This window comes from Homarus americanus, unplaced genomic scaffold (genome assembly GCF_018991925.1).
Source record: "Homarus americanus isolate GMGI-L3 unplaced genomic scaffold, GMGI_Hamer_2.0 scaffold34360, whole genome shotgun sequence".
Classification (NCBI taxonomy): domain Eukaryota; kingdom Metazoa; phylum Arthropoda; class Malacostraca; order Decapoda; family Nephropidae; genus Homarus; species Homarus americanus.
In genome coordinates this window covers 4,106,105-4,128,898 of record NW_024739403.1, presented here as the reverse complement: position 1 = coordinate 4,128,898, position 22,794 = coordinate 4,106,105, and the positions used below count along the sequence as shown (strand labels likewise).

Here is a 22,794-nt window from a genome sequence, read left to right as displayed (position 1 = left end):
GGGGTAATGTGGAGTAAGAGTACAAACAGCAGGCTGGCTCCTAGACCTGCTATGAGAGTAACTAAAAAGTAAAGCATCATAAGACGAGACTATCCAACTTTTTGTGACAGAATTGCTTTAAAATCTTTTCTTTTAACACCCATACAAATTCATCAAAGTATTACTGCCTAAAATTAACAATCCTTGCCACCTTACATTTTGCACATAAATAAAATTATCATTCAGAAAACAAAATGTGAACAAAGGACCAGACGACATGAAGCGAATTACAACCATAGGCTCTGTAGAGCGCATAAAAAAAAAGAAAATTAACTAACCTTATCTAGTCCTCGCTGAGACAACCAAATCTTGATAAGTTTGATGCCCTGAGCCAGGTTAAGATGTTGGCTCACAACATTATGTATTAAACTTAGGTGTACCGGCATCACCACATCCACTGCACATGCCCAGTTGTATTGTGGTGTTGGTGGGTGCTCTTTACCTATTATAGATAGAACAATGAAAAGTAAATGCAGTTTGTCTCTTAAAAACATTGTGTTCCATTTTAAGACAATAATACTGGGCATGTTTATACATACAAAAGGTTTCTGAGGCACAAGGGAAAAACCAAATCACATGAAATAATAATAAACATTTTCTGAACTATTACAAATTTGGTGACGGATGGTTAGATTCAAGAGCAACAAAGATTCTCCCATCATCTGTCGTAACAGATGAGTTTTGTTGTGGTGTTCCCCATCCACACCATCACAAGATCTCCTGCTGGTTTATCTGTTGTTTCAAACAATCCACCATCATGACCCATCAGCAGCACATCCATTCCCATAAAACATTCAACAGAATGTTTTTTGATCATACTTCCACAATGCTACTTCCTGTAAATCCATCCCCTCATATCTGGTACCTTCCTCGCCCATTTTTTGGCCACCTTCCCAGTGGTCCCCCCCACCCCTCTCTGTACTACCATCTAATTCCATAGAATACATTCTTCCTGAAACTTAAATTCTTAACAAGTGACCTACAAGTTACCAGCACACTAAACACCTAATGACAGTACCCAGCAGTGTAATAGTATACAATAGTTCAACAACTAGATATGTTGTGCAAGTGATTCAATGAATACAATTGTTGCTGTGTAGTTCTTCACCCAGTAATACCAGGGGCATTTTCGGGTACCCAGTAATGTGGTGGTTGACTTTCATGGCCAGTTAAATGCCTATGCCACGAGTTAAATTTTCAACAAGTTCAAAATGACAACAGTTTTTTAAGTGAAAGTTGCTGATAGTTGTAGTGCTCAATATGTCTGGGGGTTTTCACTGGTCTTATAAAAAAAATTGGCACTGAGACTTAATGAATTAGTTTATTAAAAAAAAAAGTGCTTCTTAGAAATAAATACTATTTTTACTAATAAATGACAAATACAGGTATATTATTAGATGTACCTTTAAATTCATCTTTGTTAAAAAACCACTCTGGCTGAAGATTACTTCTCTCTGGTGAAAACCTTGTAGCTTTGAAACTCTGCAGTGGAGGGACAGGAAAGAGGTTCACTTTCCACTTCTTCCCAACTCCTCCACTTGGGGTAACCTAATGAAGAAAAATAATAAATAAATAAAAATACTGTAGGAATTACCTGGTACACCTTTATCTAGCACATTTTATCTTGCTTTCCTATGAAATGTAAAGTGGGTCACCCTCCTGGCTGAAATGATGGCTTTTCTTGGGGTCTTGTTATAATAAGTGTCAATGATAGCAATTTCACTGATGCAAAGCTGAACATCCACTTTTTTCAATTTTCCATAGATTTATATCCTGAGACAGAAATAAAGATAAATGACTAAACAACCAAATTGTCAATTATTAATAGTTTCGGAGTTACAACTCAAGACAGGTTTGGTACGAATTTGATGAATACTACGGTCACCTGACATAAATCCCCCTGATATCTACCTGTGGGGTCACCACCACTGCAGGTCTTTGAATGTGTGCAACACTCACCTGTGCGACGGGCTGAAGCCTGCATTGAGCAAGAGGGGCGGAACTTTGAACATTTGCTCTAAGTGTTAATACCAGTACAACTCATATGACATTATTATTGACAATAAATGTCACTAGCAACAGTCGGTGTTTCACTTACACCCCATAGGTTTCATCACATTACTACCAAACCTGTCATGTGTTTAACTCTGAAACTATTGAGAATTGACAATTTGGTCATTTAGTCATTTATTTTTATTTATATCTCAGGAATACACCCCTTGATTTACGAAAGGTATTTACGGAACACCCGATATACCTGTTACACTGCCCCCTCCCTTAACACGGGGTTGTTCAATGCGGATTTGCTAGAACACTTTTTTTTTAATATCCATATCGCTTAACATGAGGCTAAGATTCGTTCGAACACGGGTTGAGCTGGGCTAACATTGAGTGCCAGATTAGAGTGATCCAATCTGTATTATCTGAGCCAAAAGTAATTCAATTTATTGGTAAAACAGAAGATGGAAAAACCAAAATTGAAATAGTAGGTCAGAGACTTGGTGGGCACCTGACTGACAAAAATGGGGTGAGATTAAAGAGGTAAACTAAGCATGCTTCCCATACACTCACCTGAAGCACAGGTCTAACTGTGCGTCCCAAGTGTGTTGTCCAGTTTAGGCCAGCCACAAGCTCTGTTTTCTCCTGTAGGTCTACTGCAAGCCAGGCCAGGTATTTGGTTCGCTTCACCAGCCACCGTCCATTCCGCCAGTCAGCAGCATGGACACACTCCTGAGAAAAAATAAATAAAAAGTAAGCTCAGGAAGGGTAATGCACCAGAAGTGGATGAAATCACCATTGAAATGTCAAGGATGAGAGTTGGAAGAATGACAGAATGCATAACAAGAAACTGCCTGAAGGAGGAAAGGTTACCAAAGGAATGGCAGAGAACATTTATAGATTCCCATTTATAAAGAAAAAGGTGATAAGAATGCACATGAATCATACTGAAATAAGTATGTTAAGTATAGCTACAAAAGTGTACATTAGAATTATCACTGAGAGAAAAGTAGAAAAAACTGAAGGTGTATAAACGGAAAAACAGTGTGGATTCAGTACAGGAATGGGCTCTGTGGATCAATTGTTTGTGTTAAAGAATAAATAGCAATTATGAAACTTGAAAAAGAATATGATAAAAGTATACAGTATATACTGTATATAAAAAAAGCAATCTGGGAAGTAGTGTACTGAGAATGTATGGAATGAATGAAAAACTGTTGAATGCTGTCCATGGTTTATATAAGGAGAGTGAAGTTAGTATCAAGAATCGGTTGTGATAAGGGTCACTTCCAGCTTACGGATAGCATAACTCATCAGTGTCTTTCTACAGTATATACACTAAAGTAAGTGCTGTACACATTAATTTCAATATACCTAAATAATGATTATTATGAATACAGTATTATCAATGTACATTTTGCATCTTTATAAATCAAAACATAAATTCACCACTACCAGCAATACCTGACAACTCCCTTCACCACACCAGTACTGTATCTTAATTTACAGTAAAATGAAATAAGTAATCAATCTAATTTCTATATATCTACTACTTGAACAATTACCTTTGGCAAGGTGATCATAACATCAACAGTAGTGTTCCTTGTTGTTGTTGTGCTTGAAACAAAAGAGCCAACAAACTCTACATTTGTTGGCGGAGCAAACAGGAAGGTTCCTCGGGCCTCAGGCATGCTCTTCACTATTGGGTTACAAACTCCTTTCTCTTCCATCCACTTAGTATTATTTAGCTGTGAGGGAAAACTTGCGTGTTAGAACAAATACAGGCATTAAAAGTCTCTCAGTTGATGCCCTTAGGACCCTTTGCTTAGCATTAATAAAATGTCACGTGGGCTACTTGTGTTCATCGTGGTACTCTGCCTTAACACAACATCTAAAATCATTCAAAATAAGAGGATGAGGTTTATTCTGGATATAAATGCAGTAGATCATATTGGTCACAAAGTCCTGCAAACATTGGACATGTCAAGTGAGACAAGTAGATTAAAGCAGTTGAGGTTGAATCACACTTTTTGGATTTTCAATGGATTGTGTGCAGAGTACAGTATCTCACAACAAACATTTTAAGGATTAGGGATATGAATTTGCAGGGCACTAAGGAAAGTGAACACAATTTTAAAGCACCTGGTGTCTGAGGTCAAGCAAAAAACAGTTTCTTCTTTACAACTATAAAAGAATGGAACAATTTACTTAACCACACTAAAATCAGTAATGTTATCAAAAAGTCCAAAGCTAAAACTAAACTAAACACAGTCAATGAATCCACAGCAAGAGAAGAATGTTTTTCTACACAGTAAAGCCTCCAATAAGGACGGTTCTACTAAAGCCGATTCATATTTAAGAACCTGGTTAATTAAGGACCCAATTCAATTTATGCCATTATTTTTTCGTATTTACGACAAAATTAGAAAAAAAAATTACCTTTTCATATAAATAAGAACTAAATCCCGGTATGTATTATAAAAACAAAACAAAAAAACACGCCTTGCGCAAGGAGGCTGCTGGGCTTGTTAGTGAAGCCAGCATCACTATTATAAACAATCACAGCTGGCGGGCCCTCTGTTTCCACGCATCTGAACAGGAAAAGGAGAAAAACGTTCTCAGGTTTCTTACGGCAATTTTGCGTCCCTATTCAACACGAGCAAGAGTGCAAGTGATGGTAGTGATGTTTCAAAAGCTAATAGAAAGTGTATAAGCTTAGCCGAGACACTAGATGTGTTAAAATTATGTGAAAAAGGTGAGAGGTCTGTGGATATTATATGGAGCAAACAATGAACATATTTTCTGAAATGGATCCATTAACAGAACAAAGCATTAAATAAACGCAAATGACTTCTCCATAAAGATGTATAATGAGAAAAGAAAGCAGCTGTACAAGGTTATTTCGACAACTTTATTAATCGAAGGCCTAAACCATCAACTTCAGCATCATAAGCAGCTTCAACAACAACTACAGGTTCAGTAACAGTATCAGCAACAGCTTTATGGAAAGCTACAGCTTCAGCCAGAGTTGAAGCTGATGACTTCGTCATCTGAATAAAAACCCACACAACATCATTGGCTGTCCTTATGTTTTAGACTTTACAACTATTGGTGAGTAGAATTTTTGTTTTACATTCGTAAGTATTATTTAAAATATATATGAACAGTAAATAAGTGTTGCTTTCATATTCATATGTAGAGAAATGACGATATGTTTTCACATGTACGCACTTACTGTACATACGTTGGCGTTCCCAATTGTCTCACTTTATTTTTTTACCATTACTGGTTAGCTACTTCTATTGTTCCATTTATTAAAATTAAATAACATTACTTACAACATACATACTACAGGTATTCATTTTTTTACATTAAGTGTACGAAAACAATGCCGTCTTGTCTCCTCTTGTGTTTTAATATTCTACATATTATTAATGAATTGTATTGTTCATTTCGCATTATAAAGATTAATTCAATCAAATACATATTCAGTAATAAACAATAATGAATCTTTGGTATAAGTTCTTAAAAAGATAAATGACGCAGTTTCCTTAAATGCGCTTGTATATGTTGGTGTTCCCAATCCATCTCACTTTTTTCTTTGCCAATAGTGGTTAGCTACTTCTACTGTTCCATTTATTAATATTAAATGACATTACTTAAAACATACCCTGTATATATATATATTTTTTTTTTACATAAATTTTACTAAAGCTACAACCAGGGTCATATTTTCTTAATTTTCTCATGTAGAACTATCGTCCCGGACTCCCGGCTGTAAACACTAACGAAAACAATGGCGTCCCATCTCTTCTTGTGTAACCATATTATTATTCATTTATATTGTATAAGGTGCATTCATAAACATTATTTAAAGAACATAGTTTGCATTTTTCATTAATTGTATTGTTTGGGGGAAAGAGAGGGTAAAAAGCCACACAAAAGATATGAAAAGGTTACACTTGGGAACGCATCTTATTATTATTGCTTTATTTTATTGGTAATTAATAATTCACGATACGATGATTCACCTTACACAGCAATATTGGAGGACACATTACTGTACCGTCGTTATTCGAGGCTTTACTGTATCACTAATCAGAGAATGTATCGTTGAAGTGATCCATCAGCCTCAGATAATGTAATCTAAGTGTAATGTAATTCCTGTGTTATCCATCAATAAATTATTACTTTCATTGTTGTAGATTTACTATTACTAATTAGTAAGCAAAGGATCCTACTGGAAATAAGCATTTGATGGGTTTATCGGCTATCAGTAGTCAAATTGCTTTATTGTTTATTGATATACAGTACTGGTAATATTGTAACTCTGAATTCAGGTCTTTAACCAATTAACTGCTAGAATGAACCACGAATCACCTCTTACATAAGCTGAGAGACCAAAATGACCATCTGAGCATTTAATTTTATCAAGGAGGTTGGCCTTCTCCCTATTATTTAACTCTATGATTTTAATTTTTAAGACTACAGTGAACCCTCACGCACGCGGTACCCCGCCAGAACCGGAATTACGCGGTGCATCTACTCATATACGCGGGTGAAGTATAATTTTTTTATTTAGCTCATAAAATTCATACAAATTACCCGGCCAGAATATAATTTACATTGCTGGAATTCTTACAATTTGATGATCATTTTGAATATAAGCATCATAGATTTTGCATTAGACATACAAATTTTATATCTAATGCAAGTATTTTGTTTACTCAGAGCAAATATGTTATCTTTTGTGCAAAATATATGACGTGTATATTCAAAATATTCCTGGTCTTGCAAGGAATCCAGCAATGTCAATTATATTATCCTAACTTTAGTCTGAGGTATTATTTATTACTAAAAATTTAAATACACTGTTATAACCCAATCATTTCTCTGGTAGGGAGGGAAGGTGGGGGTGAGGGGTAGGGAGGGACCCAGGGAGCAGGTGGAAAGAGGGGGGGAGGTGGAGTATTTTGATTGACAGATAGTATTTGGGTAAGTATATTTTGTTTATTTATTGAAGATATTTGTTTTAGGTCATAAAATTCATACAAATTACCGGGCCAGAATATAATTTACATTGCTGGAATTCTTACAATTTGATGATCATTTTGAATATAAACATCATAGATTTTGCATTAGACATACAAATTTTAGATCTACTGTAAGTATTTTGTTTACTCAGCAAATATGTTATCTTTTGTGCAAAATTTGACATTTATATTCAAAATATTCCTGGTCTTGCAAGGAATCCAGCAATGTGAACTATATTATCCTAACTTTAGTCTGAGGTATTATTTACTACTAAAAAGGTAAATATTCTGGTTTCTTCCAAACATTTCTCTGGTAGGGAGGGAAGGTGGGGGGTGGGGGTGAGGGTTGGGACCGACCGACCCAGCTGGCGTGGTGGGAAGAGGGGGGAGGCAAGGTGGGGTGTTTTGATTGACAGATAGTGTCGTGAAGAATATTTTTTTTTTATTAACTGAAGATATTTGTTTTAGCTCAAAAAATTCATACACATTACCCCGCCAGAATATAATTTACATTGCTGGAATTCTTACAATTTGATGATCATTTTGAATATAAACATCATAGATTTTGAATTAGACATACAAATTTTAGATCTAATGTAAGTATTTTGTTTACTCTGAGTAAATATGTTATCTTTTATGCAAAATATATGACATTTATATTCAAAATATTCCTGGTCTTATAAGGAATCCAGCAATATCAATTATATTATCCTAACTTTAGTTTGAGGTATTATTTATTACTATACCTTAAAATCTAGTGGTTTTCCCCCAAAGATTTCTCAGAGAGGGAAGAGCCAGCGAGTGTGAGAAGAGGGGGAGGGAGTTGAGTCCATTATTTGAATGGACATTAACTTGGCGACTGTATTTCTCTTAAATATTAATTGTATGCACGTACCATCATAAAATTAAGATGTTATTTTTACTAGAACATAGGTATTGTGTCGCAAAAAGTGGAGTTTGGGGGTCAGCCGGTCTCTATTTCATTTAATCCCATATGTTATGTTGTTCACTTTACGCATTTCTGCGTTTCTCGCTTTACACGGCCTCCCACGGCCTCTGGCCTCCGTGGGTTCAATTGACCGCGTAAAGTGAGGGTTCACTGTAGTTTCAATGATTTTCTATATATCTACTGTATGACATGAAACCTTAATTATTGGCATTTTTCTTTAATTCAAAATAGATGTAGTCTATTTTTGTAAATGTGTAAGGCATCATATAATTGGCGTCACCTCACAACCAGAGGTACAGAATATATCTCAAAAAAGTATCTGCCAGGATGGGTTTGATGACTTCTGAAATGCTACAGGCAACTTGTGATGTCCCGGGAGGGTTGGTATGCATGGCTCTGTGGCATACTGAGCCTACTACATTTGATAATTGCATATCATATTAATTATGCCAAAATAAACATAAATTGCATTACTTATGATAAACTATATCTCAAAGTAAATGCATACCCCAATATCTATCATCTGTAGTCTTATGTTTCACACAGTGTGTGGACAGATACTTTTTTGAGATTCTGTACTTATGTTAAATATATAATGAATAATCAATAAAGTCAATTGGTAGTTTGAAATTAATCACTTATCAGTCCATACTGGGAGAACTAAGCCTTATATGACCTGGTATTCTGATGAGGCTGGTAAGGACTTGAGGAAAGCAGATAACTGAACAAGCCACTGATCCAACTGCTGGCGATGCTTGTCCTTCATGCTGACCTCAGCCAACACCTCGTCCATCTGTTCAGAAATAAACATCACGTGAAGATCTTTCTTTATAAATTTGTTTTGGCAATCAACCAATTCCAAATAGTAAAAGCTCCCCCAAGTATGACATTTTGTATTTCAAATTCCAGAAACTGTGATGGTTTTTCAGCCACTTAAATATACAGTAAAGTAGTACATGTATACATAAAAAACAGCTGAGCATCTAGTGTCAACAATTATCCACGGTATTTGGAGCTGGTGTAGAGGAAAAACTAAAGAGAACAAAATTTGGGGGGAAAAAATTTCTAGATATTCTAGTTATTTTTAATATACTAGCCTTACTATTACAGTACTCTTTTTTTCACCAATATAAAGCATAAAAATGTCAGCTTTTTTTTGTTAAGTAACACTTATTGTCCTTATTTGGTTGTTTGTTGGCTAAAATACAAGTTGACTATTGAAAATTGTAATTTATCATCAAAATTACAATACAGGGTATTTCTTCTTTTTTCTACCCTTTTTCTGGTTTCATGTAAAAGAGTAATCAATTATACATAGAATATACTGTAGTTGGTTTTAAACGAAACAATTAAATCATATGCTGAAAAATCTATCCAAAGAAAAATAAGATGCAGCGTGGCTCTTCCGTGCAAGAAAATCACAACCAGCCTGTGCATAGGAGGGGTAGTTGCTATAAATTAGGTAGTGCATGAGTGATAATGAACAATCGGGTCTTGACACTTTGAAGTTACTAACACAAACCTCTCAGAACCTGACAAGCTGCTCCCTCAGATTTACAACCAATGTTTACTGTATTACAAAGGCACAGCATGACACACAACTGAAGAGGACCATAGGTTACTGTTGAAACATGCCCTGCTCTCGGTTTTCTGTACTTTATCTTCTCCTAGAGTGGGATTTATGTGTTTACTGTGTGGGTGATATGACCAATGCCAGAAGGGGTACTGAAGCCTGCTCAGTTGCAAGAGTAAAAAATGGCTACAGGAAGTTTCGGGTGCTGCTGCCTTTATTAACATAAACAGGACCTCCCCTCCAAGTGAAAGGAAGAACGTGGCTGGTGTGAGAAGTGTGATGTTGTATGGCAGCGAAAGAGGATGATATAAGTCGACTGATATAAGTAGACTTAAGCAAGCTGAAATGAGAATGAAAAGGTGGATGTGTAATGTGACAATGGAAAACAGGAGACCCTGATAAAACCTTGGCAAAGTCCTCCGCAGAGGCAAGCTGAAATGGTAAGGGTTTGTGGATAGAATGGATGAGACTAATTAGGTCAAGAGGTGCATGAGCCTAAACATGGAGGGGAGAAGAGCCAAGGAGTTAGGAACCTGACTGCAAGAGACCATGCAGCACAGATAGCTGCCATGAGGTAATCACGGCGAGTGAGGAAAATGGCCATGAGACGATGATGATGAGTGACAATAATGATTAGGATGGATATAAACATAAATGAAGTAGTTATTACTTATCTTACACCAACAGAAAGCATACCTGCAAACGAAAGAGGTTAGAATGATACAATGTCTGAGTCTCCCGGAGAGCATTCAGTTCATCCATTGTTGGGGGCCGGTACAGGCCGCCATCTTTGCCCTCGACTTTTGCAGACTTTGCTTTTTTTCCACCCTGTAATAAAAATATTAAGTATGGTTAAATTTACTCATTTATTTTCAAAGTATCTTTTAATTGAAGAAAATTTTTTTATAAACATTTTTAAGTTTCAGCCATTATATACATCTATATCGAGTACAGTACATCAACACATATCTTCTTTGATAGTCTGACACTTGACAAATGCATGAACTTCCTATACTGTAGAATACATCTTTACCTATGTTAATTTTTTACACAAAAATCTTTTTCACTTAGTAATTTAGCTAATATAAATTCTCTAAAGTCTTAAAATGATAAAAGGGAAAAATCACATCTACTACACTGTACAGTATAGTACTGTACTTCAAAATTTTTCTCCAGCTATAGCAAATTATGAAAAACAAGAGATCTACACACTGTACAGTAGTGTACTGCACTGTATACCTGTACTGTATATGGCACATCGTAGTACAGTATAGTGGTACTCTTTTTGTAAGTTTTAGTGTCAATATACTGTACTGTACACTTGACATCTTCCCATTAAGCAAACTCTTCAATCTTATACAGTACAATATTATTTACTCTAAGCCCCTGGTATTTCATTCCAATGTTTAATAGAGGTTCTGAACATCTATATCTGTAATCCATTCAACACATTACATTCTACCTAGTTTCACACAAAAAGTAAAGTACCCGGATCACCTTATTCTTCCAAATATAAGAAAGTTTTATACTAGTACTGTATAGTAAAATATAAATTGACAACCTATTGTGTGTGTGTGTGTGTGTGTGTGTGTGTGTGTGTGTGTGTGTGTGTGTGTGTGTGTGTGCACTAAACTAGCAAAATCCGAGTGATAAAGAGACTTAAGAACATGTACTGCTCTACCGAGTGACTCCTAGTAACCATGGCCGTTTGAAGGAGTTGACTGTTTTGTGTAAGTCTGTTGGTAAGAAAAGACTTCATACGGGATAATTTCTTTGGCCCGTTGGTTCGAAGAGATTGGAGCTACTGACGATCAATTACTGTAGTTGCCAAATGTATGTCAATTGACTGGAAGAAGATGAAAAGAAAAAAAAAACACTTCTGGCAATACTTTCTACAGTGACTGAAGCAAACTTACCGACATAAAAAAGAAAGTAAGGTTATACCACTGATTTCAGAAATGTTCATGGTAATTTATTCATTATAACAAACCTGGTCAACAAGTTTCCTCTTATTGCTTTGGTCTGTTTCTTCATCTTGATCACTGATACCATCGTCATCATCATTGCCGTCTTCATCTTCATCCCCTTCGTCTTCTTCTCCATCCTCTTCATCATTATCTACACCTTCATCTTCCCCACCGCTCGCCATTTCATCCTCTAAGCTGGGAACCTCATTTCCATTGCCATCTCCCTCAGTCTGCATTCACAATTACAAGATAAGTGAAATATAAGAGAAGACTAAAAATACATTAAAAAAGATGAAAAACCATAACGACATTTGTTCACCTAAAGTGTTTAAGATTAACAGGCATTTTTATTTGTAAGAAAAACTAGAGAAAAAAAATGAGAAAAGTGCAATTCCTCCACCTACTCTGAGTTATTCCTAAGGAAAAAGAAATACTAGTACTTTACAGTACCACCAACAAAATACTGTAGTAAAATTTATTAAGTTACAGCAGTCAAGTTAGTACTACTTTATTGGATCACAGTATATTCTAATGTATTTCATGATGTTGAGTACATACCCCCTACTACATACAGGAACTGTGCAGTGTACCACCTGTGTGATAGAGGTTCTTTAAAGCAAAATAGGACTTTGGCAAGTAAAATTTGACAAGAGCAGTCCAGCCTTGATACAAACTTGAGGAAATTTCTCTTCAGAAGATAAAAGTTTGCTTAAGGTACCTTAGAAAACTGACAAAAAATGAAGGAGGAATACATTTTGCATAATTCTTTTAGTATAAAAAGTTTACCTTATTCATGTTTTCGGTTTTTAGTATGTGTTGGTGTTTTCGGTGTTCAGATGAGGAGGGCTTCATAAATTCTAAATTGATTCTTAAAATTTTTACAAGTAAGGAAATGTTAGGTCAGGTTTTCAAACATTTGTTTGGTGTTATTTTTAGTATTTTACCCCACATTTTCCCTCGACTTCAAAGCCCTGCCCACTTTAAACAAGTACAGTAAAACCTCGATTAACAGACTTTCGGATTAACCGTCAATCCCAGACCCTGTTAAATTAAAATTTTCATTGTTTTTATTTAATTTGAACAAAAATGAAGGTCAGATTTGAGTAATACACCAAAAATAGCCTTGTCTCATACCAAAGGAACGAACGAACCAACCAACCTAACTAAAAAAAAAAAAAAAGTGATTTGCTCCAAAGATAAATGTCAGAATCATCCAAAACAGCAGCCGTCGATGCAGCCGTATTATCTCACGTCCAGAAAATGCCTCAAATTTCACCATATCATAATAAGTTTCTTTCTGTTTAATATACCGGGGAAGTTAGGTAAGGTTAGGTAGGTTGGGTAGGTTTGGTTGGTTAGGGCTGTTCTTCATAGCCACAAATGTTAAGTAGCGTTTATTGGAAAAATATAAATTTTTTAACATATTTCCACAACTACAAGTGTCCACTATAATATAACAATGAAAATCCCTCGTTTGGTACTTATATAGGACTAACCCGCGAGCGAAATTGATTGAAAACAAGTATAAAAACGCTGAATTTTCATTGTTATATTATAGTGGATACTGTTGTAGTTTGTGGAAATGTGGGTATGAAGAACAGAACTAACCAAACAAACCTACCTAACCTTATTTCCCCGGAACTGTATATTAAACAGAAAGAAACTTACTATGATATGATGAAACTCGAGGTATTTTCTGGATGCGAGACGATACAGCCGCATCAGCCCTGGCGGGTTAGTCCTAAATATTAACCAGGCGTTTATATAATTGTTTTCAATCAATTTCGCTGGCGGTTTATTCCTATATAATTACCGCGAAAAATATATTTTCAATGTGAAAAAAATGTGGTGGGTGGATAACGAAATATAACCGGATGAAGGGCCATAACCGTGGCACCGACTGAGGCCCGAAAACTTTCTCATTCCGCCCTTGTGTTGAATTAACCACATAGATAACTAGGGAAAACCTCACCTCTAAGTCTTGTATTCTGCTTTTCATACTGGCAGGAGTAGTAATAACACGTGTATAGTAGTGGGGCTCCAGCTAACACTTAACTCGCCGCTCCTGACAGTGTTGTTGTTTACATTGTTGCTCACGTGGGCCGCCCGCTAGGGTGTTCCGCATGTCTTAATGTAAATCTTTTATTTTCGTAAAACATTAATATAGGTATAGAAGTAAAAACAAATCTTCAACTTAATTGATTCTATGAACTCAATACATTAATCATCATAAATCATATTCCGTCTCTGCTTCGACCGCCACTGCATATTTTTTCCTGCAAAAATTTAAATAATTATATATTAAACAAATACGGAATAAGTAAACATTTTAATAATATTTTCATTATAAATTAAGATTTAAAAAAAGCAGCGCCCTAAATATAAATATATATATATATATATATATATATATATATATATATATATATATATATATATATATATATATATATATATATATATAATATGCATGTGTGTGTGTGCAAATTAAGTGCAGTACAGAATTAATAATGTATTCCTTCAATATACAGGTATTGTATGTATTGTATACTCACATTAAATTTAAAGTTTTGTCCCTCAAGGTCATTATCATCATCATCATCAGTGCTTTAAAGTCATTTTCCATGCTTGCATGGGTTAACCATTACAGTACCTGATGGCAGCTCTCAATGCATATTCTCTCGCAGCCTCTCCGAACAGGTTAACTCAAAATTCATTTCTTACAACCTCTCCCCATGTCATTCTTGGCCTACCCCTAGCTCTCCTCCCATCTGCATTTAGACTCTTGACAAAAATTGTCTTCTCTATTCTCTCCATATGCCCAAATCATCTCAATCTACCTCTAGGCAAAATCTCACCAAAACAGTACAATACTCTCAATACCTAGCCATACTTTTAGCTCTGAACATGGTACCACAGGGCAGTGTCTAGGGCCCACTGTTGTTTGTTTGTTTCATAAATGACATGCCTGACGTTTCACACTCCTCCATACAAATGTTTGCCCATGACGCCACGTTATTTCTCTTAATCAAGAACCATGCGGACTGTGAAGAGCTGCAGAAGGAGCTCTGTGAGCTTCAAAAATGGTTGAAGAAAATTGAGGTGTATAAGCATCTCAAGGGGCATTACTCATTCGAGTGTCCTTACCTGGAGCTGGCAGACGCTCGCCCCACAAGGGGTCACAGCTCAAGATTGAAGAAGCCGCAGGTGCAGAAAACTGTGAGGACAAACTTTTTCGGAGTGAGAGTTGTGAACTCTTGGAACAATCTACCAGAAAGTGTTGATATGGCACCGAGTGTGAGCTCTTTCAAGACCAGACTTGACCAACACTGGAGCAGGTTCAAATACATTCAGGAGCCGGTGCATGCCCAGTACTTGCCAACAGTGCGTAACACATATGTGACCGATCGCCCAAGCGGCTAATGAGCCGATCAGTGGTGAAGAGGATAAAAGTAAAAGTAACATATCCACCTCACCATTCTTATTACAGCTCGTTTAAGCCGGCATATGCCATCCTCTTTAACTGCCACGTCTCACTGCCATACAGTATCACACTTCTCACACCAGTTACATACATCTTTCCTTTCACATGAAGAAAGGGTCTTCTTGTCTACAATGGCAGCAACTCCCTAAACTTCCTCCAGTCATTTCTAACTCTTGAAAATGAGCAGGATTCAGCACTGATCATATCATCCACGAGGCAGAATTCATTGACACAATCCACGTTGAGTTTTTCCAGCCTTTCAAAGGCCATATGATTATCTGTACATACAGAACACTGTCAGGAACATTCTGCAGTCCGCCATTTACACTGCTGCACCTGTGTACTCATCTTCCACTCTCCTGAAACATCATTGAGATGCTGTGACACATTTCTTAAGGCAATACATGGCCATTTTCCACTTTCCATCAAGGGTCATTCACCCATGCCATTAATCCATATTTTTATTTTTGGCATATTTTCTTAACTCGATCAAATTTCTCCTCTGTCACTTCAACACTACAGTGTGTCTGCTACCAGCACTAAATCATTGCATGCAACAACTTCCAGGGCAGACCAGTCCCAAAATCTTATGATAAATGGAAGGGAAAGGGGCTCAAGACAGACACTTACTTTCACCCCAAAAATCTTACTTTTCTCTCTATTTACTCTCACAGCAGTTTCAGAGCACTGATACAATGTCATAGCCATATGAACAAAACACTCCTCGACCTCTAACTTTCTTATTGCCAAAGTTATGAATTTCCAATTAAGAAGAGCATTATTTTCCCTGACCTCACACATCAAAAAATTAATAACTCATGGTAAATTTATTAAATATACTGTACAACAAAATCATTCATAATCTTTAAAAACTAATTATTCATTACTCCTCCCATTCATTTATACAGTACTCTGATATTTTATTTCTTGTTCTGCAATATGGATAATTCATCATGCACCTTCACTGTATAATAAACAGGTAAGTCAATATGTTTCTTTATCTTGTTTAACAGTACACATTCTAAAATTATATCTTTATGAAAAAATTAATCTTGGATACTCAAGACTACTTGTACTGTACATTAATAGTGTGACCCTTTAACATCCGATCTTGGCAGGAATCTTTTATCCTCCAAATATTTACCAGTATACAGTGTACTTGTTTGGAAAAATTTTCATCATTGCCCTCATGACAATTTCTGTTAGGCAAAGGCAGGAACAACTTTCATATTTCTATATTTGCCAATATACATAAATAAGGGACTGATTATACAGTATATATATATAAATATATATACTGTATATATAAAAACATTCAATGTCAACTAATATATACAGTACAGTACAGGTATATGATTTTTATATGTCAACTAAATATGGCCTTCATGCTAAATGATTAATACATTTCTTTGTCAACACCTGCCCACAGATTAAAATTTCAGCATACTGTACATGTTAATACCTGTACCTCAATGAAGCTATGCTCTACTGTATAGGTATACTGTACAGGTATAATCCTTATAATATTTTGAAGTCTACAGGTGAATATTTCTTTATAAAAAAGCAAAATAATATGACTGCTGTATGACTCAAGGGAGTAGTACTGCATCAATATCCATTAACTCATCCGAGGTAGAGAGACCATAAATAAATTTCTCCCCTTCGATGTCAAACAATATGACAAACCAGGAATTTATTTTTTTACAAAGTTCCCGCATCTAGTTTCACATTGGTAGCCCTTCTTTCCTTATATGGGAATATGTGGAGCTACCAGTTACACTTCCGTCACTTGTCATAATGCAATTTATTTTTCTGTGTACAGTAATCCTAAAATGGTTTCTTGTAAAAGTGGAATTAGCCTTATTTGAAATTGTACTCGTTATACTTTTCGAAATATGATTACTGTATAGAAATTTTGAAAAACAAGGATAAAGGAAATGATGTTGCAGTCACACTTACCAGCCCTATTGAGATAACAGGAGAGGTAGTGTTTGTTTTGAAATACATCACATCGAGGAGTAAAGGTAATTTATGGTCTAACTGCACTGGGGCATTAAATGATATACAAGCTTCATGAGCTGATGAAAACGGATCACACAAGCATGATGGCCTCTTATGGGCAGTTCTAATACAGCTCACTGTATGTTAAACCTTTGGAATACAAGGAGGCAGTGTACATGGCACTGCTTTTAATTACCTTCACTTCCTATACATTGTACAGTTAAGTCAGATAGCCATTCACAGTTGGTTAGACTCTGTTTGCCCCAGGTAAAAACTAGTGAAGCTTACAAGAGGAAGTGAACACTGTATCCACTCAGTCACTGCTCCCCTTTTTTAAGACAGAACAATATTGCTGACTATATATACAGATGGTAAAGTAAACATATACAAGGAGCTAAATTGTACCAAATTAATTTTCCAGATATTCATTTATATATGTACACACATATGCAACAAATGTATGTATGTGCTGTGCATGTACATATTTGTATGCACATACTAACTTTCACATGAAAGTGCTCATAAAATTTTTTTGCATTCAGAAGACCTGAGAGAGAGGAGAGAAAACCGAGAGAGAAATAATTCATTCTAATAACAGATCAGAATGATAAACAAAGAGTACTGTAACCCTCAACCAAAATATAAAGTTTCGATGAGCTTCCAGCCCCAAGCACGACGACACACAAAATTAAATATGTGGACATATATAAATATTGTACTCCCCATGCTTCAATACAGTAAAAGCATATTACAGTATTTAGCTAATAAAGCACTGATCTAAAATGTAAGATGTTACAATAGCATAGTGAATAAACAGTGGAAAACCTGTAACTGGCAGAGTCCAACTGAGACTTATAGTCCTGTACTGTATTCAGTAAAAAGATGGGAATGGATGTGTGTTTCATTCATCTATTACATAATGTCTCTCTCTGGTATGGGATGAAATTAAAGGGAAAGGTTGGGGGGGGAGCTCCAAATCTGCATTTCTTAGTCCCTGTGTTTGATGATTATAACCCTGACCCTGCATAGTGTCATTATATTCAGATGGTTAAATAACTGTGCTCGAGGGGCTAATTCACTCAACTTGAAGAGCTGTCTTACTCAATAAACAAATGTACTGTACTCAGGTGAGTGGCACTGTAATTAAGGGGTTCAGGTGACAGTGCGAAGTACATAGTGACTTCAGTCTGTCCAATTAAGTATATCCTTCTCCTGGCATTTTTTTAACATCATACACAACAAATAACAGTTGTCCAAACATAAATTACTGACTTACCTCAATAAATTTCATAAGCCTCCTTCATTTTGTCCCTCCACTAAACATTTCACTATCTCTGTATCAGTTTCCAGTCCTCTCTATAATATACACTCTAAATAAGCACATCCCACAAGTGTGTGTAGAAAAATATAATGAATGTGAATTTGAATCAAATCAAGGTGGATGTGTTGGAGGAACGTTTGCCGGCGGATGAGATATAGTTATTTGTAAAGAAAAGAATAATTAAGAACATATTTTGACAAAAAATTCAGCACTATCAAGGAGATGAAAATTATTGATCCTTTTCATACTGACCGAGTTACAGACAAACTTCAGTACTGACAATTTAGAGGAAATAATTTATGAAAGGAAATATTCAGGGAAGGTAAGATACAGCCCATGTTAATTCAGTAGTACAAGGAAAAGATTTAAGGAGATTATAAGCAACCAAGGTAAATTTTCTAGGATATGGCTACAAAGTTAAGAGAATGGAGAAACCAAAAATAAAGAAAGAAGATAAAAAAGTATTGAAAAGATTGATGGAATAATACTGTATATTCTATTCCTCCAATACATTATACTGACATTCTTACAATTGATAAATACAGATGTGAAAACAAATATTAGTTGAGCATGGTGTGTCTGTCATATATGTTGCGGCGTTGCTCTTGCACCTGCCGCTTCCACTTGTCTTGCTGATGTCCCACACGACCCAGGACATTGGGCCGCACACGCAGGGGTTGGGCCATACCTGGAGCTCCCCCAACGACGCCTGCATCTTCTTCTTCATTGGTGTGCTCCTGATAGGAGGGCTGTGAGCGTCGCTTGTTGAGCAGAGGATCCAGGCACAAAAGGAAGCCCATGTACACCACCAGCAAAGATATGATCCAAATCACCAGAATGACAACGACCTGTTGGTGAAACTCCAATGACAATAAACATAAAACTTTTGTGTTCTTTACAAACATTCTATGAAGTTACTGTTTATGTAACTCTTCCTCAGTCCATACAATATTTGAGAACTTTAAAATTCACAACATGTAAAAGTTTGTCCATGCTATGTAGACAATGGCCTATTGTCTAAAATAAATACTAAATTATTGTATTGAATAACCTGATAAAATAAAAAAATAAAAAAAAATAAAAATATGAGGAAGAACTAGAAAATGAAAAATGATATAAATTACAGGAGAGAAGGTTTGGGGTATCATATATTGTGCACACACAAAATGAATGATCTATGAATGAAATAATCAACAGGATATATATATATATTACAGTTTGTTTGCGAAATCTGTTATTTTGCAAAATTTCCGGCATGTGTGCCAAACATTCAAAGAAATATTGTTGAGCTTGCCAAGCACATCATAGGATTTGAAGAAGTTAATTAAGTTGATTCAAATTTTGTCCAATGACTACACAGTAATAAAACAAACTGACCTTAATGGTGGTGCTGTTACGGCTCTCATACTTGCACTCACAGCGTGGGCAAAATTCCTGTTCTCGACCCCTGATGTCATCACCAACTTTGGGAAGAACTACGTTGTCACAGTCACTGAAGACAAAGGTTATTAAGAAATAAAATTTGATTTTATATGAAGATAAAACTTAAGTGTTATAATGGAAAAGAACTAAATTAAGAAAAACCCACATACAACACAAATTATTAAATTACAGTACTGTTATTTGTTATGAATGTTCTAATGATCCCAAGTAGAGTCCTAAAAAAATGTACAGTACTGTACACTATAAAGTTATATACAGGTACTGTAGCTTGAAAGTGGGTCCCATAGGCATCAGGTACAGTGTGGATACAGCACACCAAACCTTCCAAATGTCAAGTGGCAGCATTGATAGCATTGTACAGTACTTGGTTACCTGTAAAGTTAAGTACCCATGTACAGCTGGGTGGACTGGGAAAGCCTCATGATCAAATCAGTGATCCTAAGGATCAGAGACAGGCACTGTACCCACTCAGCTGACACACACATTTTAAAGCCTACTTTACTACTCAAATGGCAAGATGTGGAAAAAAAACTCACTTCATTAATCTTCAAAGCAACCCTCCAGGAGTCTAGGAAATGTGTCCACATTTCAATGATTCTCTCATAACCCCAAAGGATGAATCAACTGAGTGTTACACAAATTAATTGTTGTGTCTTCCTCCAACAGCATCAGATCTTCTCCAAACAAGTGAATTACACCACAAAAATTTATAACAGATAGTACATATAATATATATAAGGCTCTGGGGACTTGACCAAAGACATGGATTTCCGTATTCTCAGCATGTATAAGAGGCTACTACAGTACAAGGGTGGGATACATACTGAACAGCATTACAGTTAGACAGAATCCCTGTAAAAGGTGTTGAAACCTTCAAAATCCATGAGACTTCGGTACCTTATATACTGTACATCCAATTTAATAAAAAAATGAAGTATGTTAGATGGAGATACAGTTCACAATTTACTGAAATTTTAAGGTACAGTATACTGAATGTGACTCACCATTTGCTTGGAGCAACAGGGTCCTTGTACACCATACGGTTACTCTTGGTGCCATTGACAACAGATGGATCAGGGCAGACGCAAATGCACCGTTTATCCTCGTACTCAGCCTTGAACACAATAATTGCATTTTAGATGACAAACTTTCAACATTATCAAAGGTGAATTTTTGTTTATGCACCGGTTTTTCTCTCGCTGTTATTAATATGTATTTCGTAATGCTTAGACAATTCTAAAACCCTTTTCTTTTATGATATTTCAGCCGGAAATTAAGGATAACTGAGATATTAATTTTTCAATATTATTAAATTCGCTCAGTCACAAGTGTCGCCATGTCTTGTTTACCTTGAGGAGATGTTATCTGCGCATCACGCATGCGCAATATTGACTGACGTCATCCAGTCGTGACCACTGATGTATCGATATCATCACGCAAATTTTTTTTTACCAATCACATTTGATTTATTTCAAATGAAGCAGCCTGGGTAATTTCATTGACCAGTCTCACAATGGCCGTGGTGGAGGTTGCTTGTTAATTGTGCTCCTACAATTATTTAAAGTTTATTGCCGAGTTTTACAAGAAAGACGATCATTCTATCCAAATCTTAAGTATCCCCGGTCCTTCCACTTCAAACTAAGGTATTGTACTTTCGGACATGGCGCACCCCAAAGTTTTTAACTACTGAGACATTTAGGTTAGTTTAAGCTAGGCCTACCGGGGGTCCAGGGGCAGAGCCCCTGGAATCCCTGGATAGCGGTCCGACTAATTACCCAAATGTACCCAAATGTAGCCGCAATGAAGTCAAATAATGGTCCTACATGAATAAATCGGACTGCCAATCACTTCTCGACTAGTATTTGGTGTCACAAAGTCACAAAAAATTGGAAAACTTACTTTAATCTGAGTTAATAGATCGCGTGCATGTACCGAGGGAGTGAGTAATTACCCAAATGTAGTTGCAATGAAGTCAAATGATGGTCCTACAAGAATAAATCGGGCTGTGAATCACTTCTCGATTATTATTTGGTGTCATAGTCACAAAAAATTGGTAAACTTAATTTAATCTGAGTTGTGTTAGGTGAGGTTAGGTTAGGTACATGCACTCAATCTATTAACTCAGATTAAATTACGTTTTCCAATTTTTTTTTTACTTTGTGACACCAAATACTAGTCGAGAAGTGATTGGCAGTCCGATTTATTCATGTAGGACCATTATTTGACTTCATTGCGGCTACATTTGGGTAATTAGTCGGACCCCTGGATAGGGATAAGGTTAAATAATTCGTTTTTGTTTTCTCCCCCACCCAAAAACCCAGATTTCCAGGCTCTCCCTTTATTGTTGGGGTGACAAAAACTAGTGATTTCCGGAGGTAAAGAATATCAAATTATTCGAAACTCATCAAATGTCATCGGAAAAACATATTCTTAATATCCAAACAAAGATCGGTGCTCAAGTAAAAATTTACCTTATCAAATACAGTATTATCAACACAATATGTTAACACTTATAATTTTAAGCTGATCTACATTAAATGGGAAACATTCACAAGGTTCACCTTCATTTCTAACAGGAAAAAAATACAATGCAAACACCAATTTTAGTAATACATTTCCCGTCATGGCATTAAACGAATCATAACCAGTAACAGTTTAAAGAGGACTAACCTTTGTCAAGGCAGCACAATAAGCTACAAAAACAAATATTAACAGAACTCTTGGGTTCATCCTGGGAGCCTCCATTACACCCCAAGTGTCAGTCAGATTATAAACAAGGTAGCGTTTAATAATGACTGAAAACTCTTAAATACTTTTTTGAGTTTATTCGCGAACAACCATAATTATATTTGTGAAATAGTATAATTTAATTCTTATTTTACTGAAAATAAGAATGTGTGCGTAAAGGAGGTGGAATGCATGTATTTTTATAATTGAATTCATATGGTCATAGACTGTGGTTCCCAACTTGAAATATATCTGATGA

The 22,794-nt window shown here is 35.9% G+C and overlaps 2 protein-coding genes across 2 annotated transcripts in view; both read right to left on the bottom strand.

Annotated features, from left to right (window-relative positions):
* Positions 1-13,683, bottom strand: part of LOC121874549 (nucleolar protein 6-like) — a 37,952-nt gene extending 24,269 nt beyond the window's left edge. Inside the window, exons 1-8 of the mRNA XM_042378731.1 lie at positions 13,532-13,683; positions 11,583-11,789; positions 10,289-10,420; positions 8,696-8,812; positions 3,603-3,785; positions 2,611-2,769; positions 1,443-1,587; positions 318-481 (exon numbers count right to left, since the gene is read on the bottom strand). Of these exons, the coding sequence (XP_042234665.1) occupies positions 318-481; positions 1,443-1,587; positions 2,611-2,769; positions 3,603-3,785; positions 8,696-8,812; positions 10,289-10,420; positions 11,583-11,789; positions 13,532-13,558 (1,134 nt within the window). The 5' untranslated portion in view covers positions 13,559-13,683. The remainder of the gene's footprint in view (positions 1-317; positions 482-1,442; positions 1,588-2,610; positions 2,770-3,602; positions 3,786-8,695; positions 8,813-10,288; positions 10,421-11,582; positions 11,790-13,531) is intronic.
* Positions 13,684-15,855: 2,172 nt separating this feature from the next.
* On the bottom strand, positions 15,856-22,628 carry LOC121874548 (uncharacterized protein CG1161-like). The gene is made up of 4 exons (XM_042378730.1): positions 22,479-22,628; positions 20,813-20,922; positions 19,743-19,857; positions 15,856-19,213 (listed from the first exon to the last, which is right to left on the bottom strand). Exons 1-4 carry the CDS (start codon positions 22,551-22,553, stop codon positions 18,926-18,928), a joined length of 588 nt encoding a protein of 195 aa, XP_042234664.1. The 5' UTR covers positions 22,554-22,628; the 3' UTR covers positions 15,856-18,925.
* Between the last annotated feature and the right edge of the window lie 166 nt (positions 22,629-22,794).